The sequence below is a fragment of the Equus asinus genome, chromosome 30 (assembly GCF_041296235.1).
Source record: "Equus asinus isolate D_3611 breed Donkey chromosome 30, EquAss-T2T_v2, whole genome shotgun sequence".
NCBI classification, from domain to species: Eukaryota; Metazoa; Chordata; class Mammalia; order Perissodactyla; family Equidae; genus Equus; species Equus asinus.
This window is the reverse complement of record NC_091819.1, coordinates 27,384,137-27,397,211: the sequence shown is the minus strand read 5'-3', so window position 1 is coordinate 27,397,211 and position 13,075 is coordinate 27,384,137. Positions and strand designations below refer to the sequence as shown.

The following is a 13,075-nucleotide window of genomic DNA, read 5'->3' as shown; positions in this document are numbered from 1 at the left end:
TATAATGACATCCTTATATGATGTATATGACATCACCCATTATTATAGTAGCATACAGAGTATTTTCACTGACCTAAAAATCCCTGTATTCCACCTGTATATCCATCCCTCCCCCTAACCCCTGGCAACCACTCATCTTTTCACTGTCTCCATAGTTTTGTCTTTTCCAAAATATCATACAGTTAGAATCATACAGTATCTAGCCTTTTCAGATTGGCTTCTTTCACTTAATAATATACATTTAATATTCCTCCATGTCTTTTCATGGCTTGATAGCTAATTTCTTTTTAATGCTGAATAATATGCCATTGTCTGGATGTACCACAGTTTATTTATCCATTCATATACTGGAGGACATCTTGGTTGCTTCCAAGTTTGGGCAATTATGAATAAAGCTGCCATAAATACTTCTGTACAGGTTTTTTGGTGGACATAAATTTTCAGCTCCTTTGGGTAGATACTAAGGAGCATGATTGCTGGATCATATGGTAAGAGTATCTTTAGTTTTGTGAGAAACTGCCAAACTGTCTTCCAAAGTGGCTGTACCATTTTGCATTCCCACCAGCAATGAGTGAGAGTTCCTGTCACTCCACATCCTTGTCAGCATTTGGTGTTGTCAGTGTTCTGGATTTTAGCCATTCTCATAGGCGTGTAGTGGCATCTCATTTTTATTTTAATTTGTATTTCCCTGATAACATATGATGTGGGGCATCTTTTCATGTGCTTATTTGCCATCTGTGTATCTTCTTTACTGAGGTGTCTGCTAAGGCCTTGGGCCCATTTTTTAATTGAGTTTTTCATTTTCTTATTGTTGAGTTTTAAGAGTTCTTTGTATATTTTGGATAACACTCCATTATCAGATATGTCCTTTGCAAATATTTTCTCCCAGCCTGTGGCTTATCTTATCATTTTCTTGACAGTGTCTTTCACAGAGCAAGACATTTTTAATTTTAATGAAGTCCAGTTTATCAATTATTTCTTTCATGGATCTTGCCTTTGGTGTTTCATCTAAAAGTCATCATTGAACCCAAGGTCAGCGAGATTTTTCTCCTATGTTATCTTCTACTTTTATAGTCTTGCATTTTACATTTAGGTCTATGATCCCTTTTGAGTTAATTTTCTGTGGAGGGTGGAAGGTCTGTGTCTAGATTCATTTTCTGCGTGTGGATGCCAAGGTGTTCCAACACCATTTGTTGAAAAGACCATCTTTGCTCTATTGTGTGGCCTTTGCTTCTTTGTCAAGATCAGTTGACTATATTTACATGGGTCTATTTCTGGGCTCTCTATTATAATGAAATTTTAAATGAGTTCATTTTACACATAGCATTTTAGCAAAACATTAGTTCCCTAGAGTGAAGCATAATTCTAGTATAAAAATATTTGAAGAGCATCAAGAGGGAAAATTCATTGATAATTTAAATAATTATCAGCAAGTTCCAGAAATCTCTTAAGTCGTCACTCAGATACTTGCTAAGAATGCTGAATTAAGAAAAACCCACACTAGACCTTGCATGGAATTATAGCTCCATTAAATTTTCACAAGACGTACAGAGGAATCCCCAAACAGTGTCATCTCTCTAATTTTGAATTTACCAGAGTGTGTTTGAGTCACGCACGCTTGGCAAACTTGTGGGGACAATGGTGTGAATTATCTGAGGGCCCACGGGGGTGGTGTTGACTGAAGGCTCTCAGAAGGCTGCTTGGGGCCCATACACCTGCCCGGGACTTCATCTGGGTCCTCACCTCGGGTTATCCTGAAGGTGGCACTGTAATTCTCTTTGGCAACTGGGCCTAAGTACACATTCTGGGAGCTGAAATGACAGTCTCAACAAAAGCTGGGTAAATCTGCATCCCAACTGATAAAATACTGAAGCATCTATGTGCTTTTGAAGGTTAGCCAAAGCATCAGGAAGTGACAAATAGGAAAACCTGATCACTCTGGTGGAGGATGCCTCCGTAGGCCTGGGAGAGTCGCCTAGAGCGTGATTCCTAGAAGAACCTAATTCATGCTTTTGAGATCGATAAAGATGCGGGATCTGGGCTCCATCCATTGTATTGAAAGATAAAGCTGAATTTCACAGAATAAGTCTTCAAACTCTCATTCCTTCTCTCTCCTCCTCTTCCCCTCCCTGTGCTGCCCCCAGTACCTTCTATGGATGTTTCCTTCAGAGAGGGTGGTCCACGCATGAATGGAGCAGCAATCTCCATTCACGGAGATTGGCCTGATGCCCCGCCCCAGGGCCAATGTTGAAGGCCAGGGCAAAGGGCACCCTTAGCAGGAACCATGCCTCTAGGATCAGAGGGAACATGAAACAGAAGTTCAGCGTGGGCTATGGAGTCGGACCTGGCTTTGAACCTCAGCTCTGATATGTTTTCCCTCCTGCCTTGGACAAATTACTCAACCTTCCTAGCCCTTAATTTCCTCATCAGTACGATGGAGTTAGTATTATCATCTTGTAGGATTGCAGTGAATATTGAATGAGCTAATGTAATGAGATAACAAATTTACTGCCCTTGGTCCAGTGCCTGGCACTGAGCCAGAGGATGAGATCTTGGCGTGTTGTCCAAAAGTCCTTGAAAGGCGTGCAGGAACACAGGAGCTTTTTGTTTGTGGAATGAATAGAAAGTGCCACCTACCAGCAGGCTCCAGAATAACTCTCAACCTGCAGTAGCTACTGATCTCCAGTTTAGAGGTCCAAGCCTGTATTCACCTGGCACTGAGCATTTGCACAGAACCGCAGCCTCTGAGCGTGGCCGTGTGTCTGAGAGCACACGGTCAGGCCCCAGCACTCGCAAAGGGGGTCTCTGCACAGAGACCTGGATTCCATATTATGAATCACTTGGCAGACAATTCACTAATTTATAGCAGTAAAATTCGTCCAAAATTATGCCTATCGTGAAGCCACTGACAGCATCATTGCTGTGTTTGTTGGTGGGGACAGGGAGGTGGAGGAGAGAGAGAAAGAGAGAGAGGAGTTGCTTCTCTATGCGAATATTTGATTTAGGGGCCCAGTGTTAGACCCTGAGGAACAAGTTTAAGGAGTGAAATGAGAGATAAGAAAACCGCCTTCCAATATTCCACAGGGTGCCAGATGGAAAAGGGAGTCTGTGTGCGCAGGGGCTCCAGAGAGAGAGCAGGGACCAAAGCAAGAGAGCTATAAAGGAACAGATATTGGCTGTCTCTACCAATGTCCCTTCTCACGGCAGCTTCTCCCACAGATGGCCGCAGGGCCTTGGGGAAAGGATGCCCAGGGATGATGATTTTAGCATCTTATCCAGCAAAAATTCCAGCCATGATGCCTGAGGAACTGAGGGAATGGAAAGTCAAGCTCTACACTTAAAAAGGCTTCAGAGGCTGGCCTGGTGGCATAGTGGTTAAGTTTGTGCACTCGGCTTTGCTGGCCCAGGATTCACTGGTTCAGATCCCCAGTGCGGATCCACACACTGCTCATCAAGCTGTGCTGTGGCAGCGGCCGACATATAAAATAGGGGAAGATTCGTACAGATGTTAGCTTAGGGCCAATCTTCCTCACCAAAAAAAAGGGCTTCAGTTCTTTTTAGGGAACCAGCTCTGAACCAAAGAGGAGAGCAAAACTGGGAGCTCAGACCAGATCTGGGCTGGTGATAATTTTTGAAAGAATAGTGTCACTCTTGACATGGCTAAATCTTTATCAGTGAGAATAATTCTTATATGGTACTGTAGGTAGTTTATGGAGTCTGGCAGACCTGGGTCCACCACTGGTTAGCCATGTTATACTAGGCAGATTTATTCGCCTCTTGGAGCCTCACCTTCCTCATCTGTACAGTGGACATAAATCCTCACAGCCATCTGGCATAACGTATACAAATGGCAAGCACAGTGCTTCGCTCATAGTAGCCACTTACCAAGTGACAGCTCCTCTCCCCTGTGAGTCCCTTATGTCCTGACTTCATCCCTAGCTTTTCCCCGTCATGCTCCAAATCATCTTTTGTCCACAAATATGACATCTTCCCTTTGGAATTAATTTCCTAAGTGATAAGTTTCCGTGTCTCTCTCATTACTCAGTGAAGCGCTCCTTTCCTGACAATCTAGCCAGAGTTAGGAGTTCTTCTCCTGCACTACCAAGTATGGTACAGTGTACACACAGCTCTTATGCCACCTCACCTGCTTTGTGTTAGACTCTTGCATTTTCCTCCTGGACTCGTTCAGGGCAGGACTGTCCTCCTCGGGGTTGTGTCATGGCCCCTAAGAAAGTACCTGGTAGATGTTAGACACTCAGTGAATATGCATTAAGTGAAGGGCCAAGAAGATCAAAGAAATGAGTGGTCCTGTACCTTCCTGAGGAGAAACCTTCGTTTTCCTTCTGGAAGACTCTCTCACTGGATACAGATAAGAAATGCGTGTGGGAGTTTGGGCCGTCCAGCCCTCTCCTCAGCTCCCACTTTGAAGGTGGGCTACATGTGAGGGACAGAGACATGATTAGCCCCTTCTGGGGCAGATCCCAGCCTTACTGTCTGTTACGGGCTGAATTCTGTCCCCTCAAAATTCATATACGGAAGTCCTAACCCCAGTACCTCAGAATATGACCTTCCTTGGAGAGAGAGTCTGCAGAGATGATTGAGTTGAGGCGAGGTCGTTGGGGTAGGCCCTAATCCAATTTGACTGGTGTCCTTATAAAGGGGAAATCTGGACACAGAGATGTGCCCCGAGGGAAGATGTTGTGAAGATACACGGGGAGAAGATGGCCATCTGCCAGCCAAGGCGAGAGGCCTGGAACACAGCCCTCAGACGGAACCAGCCTTCCAACATCTTCATTTTGGGCTTTTAGTCTCCAGAACTGTGAGACAATAAATTTCTGTTGTTTGAGCCACCCAGTCTGTGGTACTTTGTTACAGCAGCTCTAGCAAACTAATATGCTGCCTGACACCAGCCAGTCCTACTGGGGAGCCTGGGTCACAGCAGCGGCTCTGACTCCCGGGCCACAGAGTCTGCTCCTGGAATGGGAAATGATCACGGCCCATGCGAGGGGTGATGTGTGTATTCCCATAGGAGCTCTCTCTGGCTCCAGCCTTTTCTTTGATATAAAAGCTTCTGAGTGTTATAATTAGAAGCCCTCATTTGTACATATGGATTCAATGTTGTCTCTTTGAGAAGGTAGTAATTGTTCACAGGATTTTTAAGTGTATTCCTATATATTTTAAATGTTGCTGTATTTAGTGTGTCTTGTGAATGTCAATAAGAAATAACATTTACAAAAAAGAACAGCAGATTCCTTGTTTTGAGTTTCAAGTTGAGCAAAGCTGAAGAAAATGCCAAAATAATATGCAAATATTAATATGCCATATGGCAAGCTTCTTGGAATTTTTTTTTTTCTGAGCTGTCAACACAATTCAATCTCCCTGTCATTATTCCCGGGTGTTTATGTAATTTTTTTTAATAGAATCTGCTCTGTATTTCATTAAATGGGGAATGTTCCCCAGTGGGTCTTAACTCCTCACCGTTATTTCCTTTGTCGGCAGGAAATTTTGACTGGGTGGGGAACGATTTCACCCAGAATGCTGGCACAGGCCTTGTCATCAACCAAGCAGACGTGAGGAACAACGCCAGCATCATTAAGCAACTGAAAGATGTGTTTGAGAGGGACTGGTACTCACCCTACGCCAGAACCTTCCAGCCCACCAAACAGCCAGACTGCTCAAGCCTGTTCAAACTCAGAGCCCCCTCGAACAAAACTGCCACCTCCAACGCAAGTGGGAAGGACCCCGCGAGTGTATGACACGAGTGAGCAAACTGACAGGACACTTCGTATTTCACATTTATATCAAAAGGACTTGAGGAGAGAAAAACAATTTAATATGTCTTTTTTAGGGAAAAGCACACTTCTAAAAAATATTCTCTGAATGACATGTGATATCTAACGGTATCTTAGCAGCGTGTACACTAAATTTAAGACTTTGTATTTGTTACTTCTGACGGAGAAGGTCATTCCGGCTTGGAAGTGAGTTTTTACGTTTGCATACAGATTTTAAGACTTTGATGCCTCTTCCTTTCTGGTTTTAGAACTTTTTCTGCTGACGCACCTAGTCAGTTCTTGGAAGCTTAGCGTGAGGTGAGCTCTGTGACACCACTCTGAGGACAGCTGAGCTGGAGAGGAGAGTGGGGGTGTGGCCTTGGAGCGGAGACCCGTCACACCAAGTGTTTATCCTCGGAAACCGTCTCTAAGACCCAGACAGTCACCTGAGGACCAACAGCTGACAACACTCTTGAAAAATACCCCTCTTTGCCTCCTTGTTCATTTTCCTCTTACTGCCATCACTTTTATTTTGTATCCTTTTCTCTTCTCACAAGACGTTCTGTAGCGTCCCTGTTGTCACCTCAGCATTAGTTCCAAGTATGGTAATATGTTTTGAAAATGGATAAATTCCTCAGAATGGATACAAAATGGAAATAGCGGTCTTTAATTTTCACCTTCCAACTGCATTTTCCCTACCAAATTGATACTTTAAACCCACAGCCAGCAGCAATATGTATCCTTTCTCTCAAGCTTAGAAAAATTATGTAGCCACCTGCTAATATCCAGCAAGCTAAGTCTGCATTAGGAGAATAAAGTAGATTTTCACATTTTTGTTTAGTTTATGGTATTATAAAGAAAAGATCTCTATGCATCAGTGGATTTTAATTTCTTTAGACTCATTATGCTGTTAAGAGTATGCCAGCCAACGTTTATAGAGCTATTTAATATACCTTCTGCTATTTACTATACCAAATGCTTTTCAGAGAAATGCAATTTAAATACTGTGCTTAACATATTTTACTAAGAGAGAAAAATATTGGATTATTGTTCTATAATATCACTGTGTGTTGTTGTTTTATATCTATACAATATATAACCCTATATTAATGGAAACTGTTGCTACGCTAGAGAGAGGCCTGGCCTCTTCAGAGCCCAAAGCAGGCGGCCATCAGGGCGCCCGGTCTCCATGTTGCCCCTGGCTCTCTCTGGCCTGGGACAGCCTGCACCTCTTGGCCTTGAGTGTCTGTTGGTAACGTAGGGACAGTAATACTCACCTACCTCGCGAAGATGTTGTCACGGTAGGAAATATTTATAACTTGTTTTGAAATCAAAAGAACCTATATAAATGCTAAGCATTATGATGTATAATCTTTTTCTTGAAATAATCTTTGTGGTATCCTGATATAATCAATACCAGGTTCTCCCAGAGAACCTACGAGGTAAGACAGCTCCACAGCTTCCAGTTGCAAATATGGACAAAGACAGCAATGCAAAAACCCTGCTGGAGATGTGGATTGTCGTCATTTCGGTGGAACATTTTGTCGCATCGTTGTGGCATAAATAACATCAACACAAAACCAGACGTTGTGCTGCTAGGGATCGTTCTTTAGGACCAGCATGTACATATGTTTTCAGAGCAAGGAAAAGCAATCTCAATTATTATTTTTTATATCTAAAGACTTGATTTCTAATATGCCAGAAAGAATGATGGAGGAAACTCTGAATCTTACCCCGTGGGTTCACTTGCCGTGAAATGACTATTGTTGGGCACCTAGCGAACACCTAACTTCCTTTCTTGTTGTTTCCAAGTATTGCTTTCTGAATATTTAACCAGGCAGTGAGGAGAGCCAGTCAAGAGCTGTGTTTTGAAGGGTAGCATGTCTTTATGAATGACAGGGGGATTCTTAGTGAAATCCTTCACCAATAATGGCCAATCCATAAGACTCTAAGTGTTGACCATATACCCAATCCTTTTTGACTAGGGGGCTATCCGTCAGTCATCTCAGTAAAGTAAAGGTGGTTTTGGTGATGATTCAAAAAAGAAAACAAGCAAGAAAAGAGTAGGCGTGGAGACAGAGAAACCGACCAAGTTCACTCGTGTGCAGAGAAGAGCAGCCTGCGCTGAGCTTGAAAAGGCCATCCAGGAGAGACGGTTGCTTCCTTGTTAGTTCTCGTGTCTCCTGGAGTATTTGTCACAGCCATGGGACAGGCATAGGCTTGGCATAATGGGACCCTTTCACTGTCACTATCTTTTGCATGTGATAGAAGAGAACTTTGTCCTTTATGAAATGACCGTTATTGCCATTTCCCTCTGAGCCCCACCAAAAAGGTAGTGCCAGGACCCGTGCCCCGGGGTTCTGCACCATGTGCCAGCAGCAACTGCCTCCTCAGGGTGGTCCAGGCAGCAGCCAGGCCACTGACTGGAGGAGGCAGCACTGGCCTTCTGTGGCAGCCAGAAAATGGCCCCAGAGTGTCCAAATGGGTCCACAGCTCCTAAGAGAACATTTAATTCTGAAGAACTTTCTTTTTCACTTGAATGCATTGTCTACCCTCTGGAAGTGGTCTTCTGCTTTTTTAGACTTTGTGCTAAATAAGACTCCCAACTTCCACTTCCCCACAAACATCCCAGGAATGCTTTCCCAAGAGGAAAAGAAGGCAAAACAAAAACACTTAAACTTAGGACTGTCTGATGGATGTCCATGTCAGAACTTAGGAGGAGGAGGGGACCTCCATTTCTTTGCCCATAAACATTCCAGGAATCATTTCCCAAGGGAGAAAAAGGAAGGAAAACACAATTTGAGACTATGCTTTAGATTTCTGTGCCACTAACATTAACCTAGTGCCTTATTTATTCTCAAGCATTGATTTTAAATAATGATTCACTCTAGGAGAATACTTCTGCTTACTGTGGAGTCCACTAGGACCTTCTGATGGGCCTTCCGGTTGAAAACTTGCACATGAGTGTCCATAGGTTTTATGCAGCCCACTCTCCTCCAAAGCCACACAACTTTGATCACCCCCAAATGAAATCATTGGCACACACTGTCAAATCTCAATAATGTCGGCCTCCGCTGCTCTGCCACTGGCCACTAGTGTATCAGATAATTGAATCACAGCTTACCAAAGCGCTGGAGAGGATGTGGAACATTCTGGATTGTATCCATGCTCTGTAAACGCCACGCTTTGGGTACGTGAAAATGATAGAAGCGAGGCACACTGGAAGTGTCCCCACTGTCTCTAAAGGACCTTATAAAGAGAAGCTTCATGGACTTCCAAAGTTTTATGGAACATATAATGAAAATAGTGTCTTAAAACCATTGCAGCAGACTCAGTAAAAGGAATGGCAGGGCTGTGGGAGAACCTTGCTTCTGGGCAGCTCTGGGCACCGCTTTTCCCTTTCGGGCCATCTTTGTGCTGGTGTTTATCTCACTTCTGACTTGGCTCTTAGTGAGACAGGGCTAGCACATTTTGGGTTGGTCTTACCCTGGGAAAAATGTGTTTTGTTACTGCAGTTGCTGGTTTGTTGAAAGTGCCTCTCTGAACCTGGGACTGACAGAAGCTCATTTCCCACCTGCCTGTGGCTATTCTCAAGTGACTTTGATTCATTCGGAGTTTTCTGTTTTTAGAAACTTTTACCGAAGTAAATTCCAGGAGAAAAACAGTAAAAGACTATAAGAATTTCTTGATAAGATCAGACCCAGGGTCCATCTGTCTCAGGAATCCTATCCCAGAGTCTGCCTTTTTGTCATGTGTATGACCGCTTGTGTTTCCCTGTCCAAAATTCATCCTATTATTTTTAACATTTAAGGAATGTAAAAAGCTGCCTTCACTCACAATAGAACGGTTATCCTCTGTAATCAAAGGTACTTTGCTGTTGGTTATTCAAACTCAGACCCTTATAAACAGCCCCATAGATTGTGGGCAAGTGTTTGATTCTCTGGTTTTCTGTACTTATTCTCAATGAACTGGTGGACTTTATTAGAAGGCTTTTGAAGGAGAAATTAATGCAATGTCCATTCAGCCCAAGGTAGATTGGAGAAATTAATCCATATTCAGCATTTTTCCACCTGCTGTTATTTATTTGGCAGCTTTTCTTTTCCTTTTCTATGTTGGTAACCAAATAGCTGTTTACCATTTTTACCTTATTGATTTAAATTGGTGAAGGCTTTTTAATCACCCTGAAGTCAACCCCAGTCGATGCCTACCTTTCCCATTTGAGAGAATTCCCATCTTTGGCTGAATTATGAAGATAGTGCTTTTTATGATGACCAGATAGGTATTCTTCAGAAGTGTCCTGAAATTATAAAAACCAGATTTTCTTATTTTTGACCCATTAGCAATCTTGTACTCAGAGAGTTCTAAAAAAGGTCAGTGATCACTTATGCTTCTTTGGCAATTTGATGAAAAGAAATGTGAGATTTAATAGGCTGTTATGCATTTTCTTTTCCTATGTTCAACTACTAAACTTCTAATTCTGTTACAAAAGATATCTTGAATTTTTAATGTTTCTTTATGTAAATAGGGTAAAATTGTATCTGCTATATCTATATTATTAACCTTAAGATCTCTAAAATGGTGTGATAATGGGCTGAATTTGGGGGCATCATTAAAAATTCTCAAACTTTTCATATAACCAAATGCTCCATTTCTTCAGAAGTAAATATTACATGATTTTTGCATTCTGTGAGATGAGGCATTTATTTTTCTCCTCAGCTTACTCTCATAAACAAACCAGTCTCTCATCAGTGTCCAAGCTGTACTCTAAGTGATGAATAAGGTAGGTAATGCAGCTGGCCCAATGGGCGACAGTCCCACCATTTTGTATATTTGCCCAAGGAGGCATCTTTGTAACACTATTGCTGTCTCTCTCTAAAAAAAAAAGAAAAAAATGTTTGCTTCCAATGTGTGTTGGTTTTGAGTAAATAAATTATCGTTTTTTAGTGAAGAAACCATTGTAGAGACCAGGCTGTGCACTCTGGCCCAGAGACAGAAAACGCATTTGTCGATTCAAGTTCAGCTGCCTTCTGTAGTTCCCCACCACACTCTCTTCTTTCAGGCTTAAATCCAAAATCAAATACACCTGGTGTCTGCTCAACAAATCCATATTGAATCTCAGGTTTGGAGGGTACCTTGAAAGCCATCCAAACCAGCTCCTCCGAAGGCACACGTTCCCTCTCAGAAGCTGAGGACCTGCTCAAGCCAAATCTATTTGGAGTGCTTAGTACAGAGTCTTCTCCTGACCCACGCAGAGTCCAATTCTGTTGATTCACTAAAGTGATTTGGATTGGAGGCAAAGTCTTATCTCTGAAGGCATGTACCGCGTGTGTCCATAAGATGGGGACCCTTTTTATAAAGAGAAGAAATCTGAAGAGGCATACTTTTTTTAAAGCTTTTTTTAAAGTCATTTTAAAAGTCATACTTTTTTTTAAAGTCATTTGAGACTTTAGCAAAAGGGTTAATAAAACCAACTTTCTGGATCTACAGTAGTCAATAATTTGATTTGACCAGCAGTTTCTGAATCCTACAATTTCATGGTTTCTTCTTTTATAACTGGGCTAACAGTCTGATGAGAGACAATCGTGTGCAAGGAGTTTAATTAAATCATGGGAAAGGTGAAGATTATTTGTGATTTGCTTTTATTTCATGAGAGAAAATAAGGGGAAAATTTGTTCTTTTATAAAATGGATATCTGGCTCTCAAACCCATTCCTTTTGGCTTCAAACTTGTTGAAAGTTTATCAGTTCCCTTATGGACTCTACTGTCTCCCATGGGTGGGAAATTCTGAGGAATTGTTGAGAAATTCTGAGCTTGTTGTAAGACAGAAACATGGACAAGCCTGGTCTCTAACTTAGCGGATCCTCCATTGGTATACAACAATCTTGGGAGTATGACCTCAATTTCCAGGATTAAAAATATTGAAATAAGATATGACTTTCCAATATAAACAGGGGAAGAAGATCTTTAAAGACAATTCAGAAAATATGATTCAATAACGTTCATATGATTCAGAGCTTAATCATTAATTTCACTTACTTTTTCTTAAAAGTGGAGATTTTCTGCTTCTTTTGAAAGTGCATGCTATTAAAGGCAACATCTCCCAAAAAAATGTAATGAAAGAAAGGCCACACCATAGCTTCAGGGAGGTTATGGTACCAACAGAGCACCTTGGCCACCCTCCATGAGAAAGAGTCATTGAGAAGCAAAAGCTGTTTTGTCCCCAGCAGCAAAGCTGTATCTTATTATCCGTATTTCCTGGATGGATCTATAGTTCCCTAGAGTCCTGGAGAGACCACACGCATAGCTCCTGAATGGGCAGAACCATGTTTCTGTCACGTGAACTCTCCACGCTGGCCACAACTGACTGTACCAAGGTTCATACCTGGCTCAAAGAAACTCAGTTTCAGGCCAGGGAGTGGCCTAGGAAAGGAGATGTCCCCAGTAGCGGTATTCTTCTTGGATGGCACCTGGTCCAAAGAGTCAGAGCCCTCCTTTAGGGAGTCTGAATATGAGACAGAGAGTAAATGAGTAGCACTGAGAGCAGCCAACATAGACACAGAGTGGAGCTAAGTCACTCTAATGGTGCCACCTTAGAGCAGTCATGGCAACTACTTCTGCAGTAAGACAACCGGAGTTCTTGTTGAGTCACCCTTTCTGCTCTAGGTTACTGGAGTAATGACTGAAGCCTGAACAGCGAGGCTGGACTTTGTAGTTATTGGGTTGCTTTCTTATCTTCCTTACTTTCTTATGTATCAACACAAATAAACTCATTAATTGAGATAACCTGACTGCGTGTCTGTTCTTGGTAATCCAGAGGGGCCTAACACACTAAAGTTAAAGCTATCCTCATTTCTGAGGAGCTTGGAGGTAAGCGAGGAGGTCAAAGAAGCCCTGTAGAACACTAGGCTTTGATTAGACATGGACTCACATTGGATATCTCCACGGCAAATCACCTGGATCCACTCTACAAGTGTTAAATATCAAGTCAACTGCAAGCACATATCCTGGACTCATCAAAATGAATTAGAAGCGCTGAAAATGTAAGTGAAGAATCCATTTAGGAGATGACTATACGATAGACACAGAGATTGTTAGAGCTGGAAGAAAATTTAGAACTCTTGAAACCCAAACCCATCTTCTTTTATGTGAGGAAAATGAGGCATAGAACACACTGAGTTAAGTAGGGGCAGATGTGTTATAAACTTACATAATGTTTTAAAATACATATTATAATGATTGACTTAATCAACGCAAAAGTTACTAATAATATGCTGAATATTTGGGGCAAGTGGATAGTTTACAGG

At 42.1% G+C, this 13,075-nt stretch overlaps 1 protein-coding gene across 7 annotated transcripts in view; it reads left to right on the top strand.

Annotated features, from left to right (window-relative positions):
* Positions 1 to 12,875, top strand: part of PLD5 (phospholipase D family member 5) — a 366,553-nt gene extending 353,678 nt beyond the window's left edge. For 3 of the 7 annotated variants that reach the window (XM_070501563.1, XM_070501562.1, XM_070501564.1), the window contains one exon: positions 5,500 to 12,874. In XM_070501563.1, coding sequence (XP_070357664.1) covers positions 5,500 to 5,756 — 257 coding nt within the window. In that variant the 3' untranslated portion in view covers positions 5,757 to 12,874. Of the gene's footprint in view, positions 1 to 920; positions 1,033 to 5,499 lie in introns of all 7 variants that reach the window. The other 4 variants (XM_044762832.2, XM_044762833.2, XM_070501561.1 and 1 more) reach the window with 3 other exon arrangements.
* Positions 12,876 to 13,075: the final 200 nt, after the last annotated feature.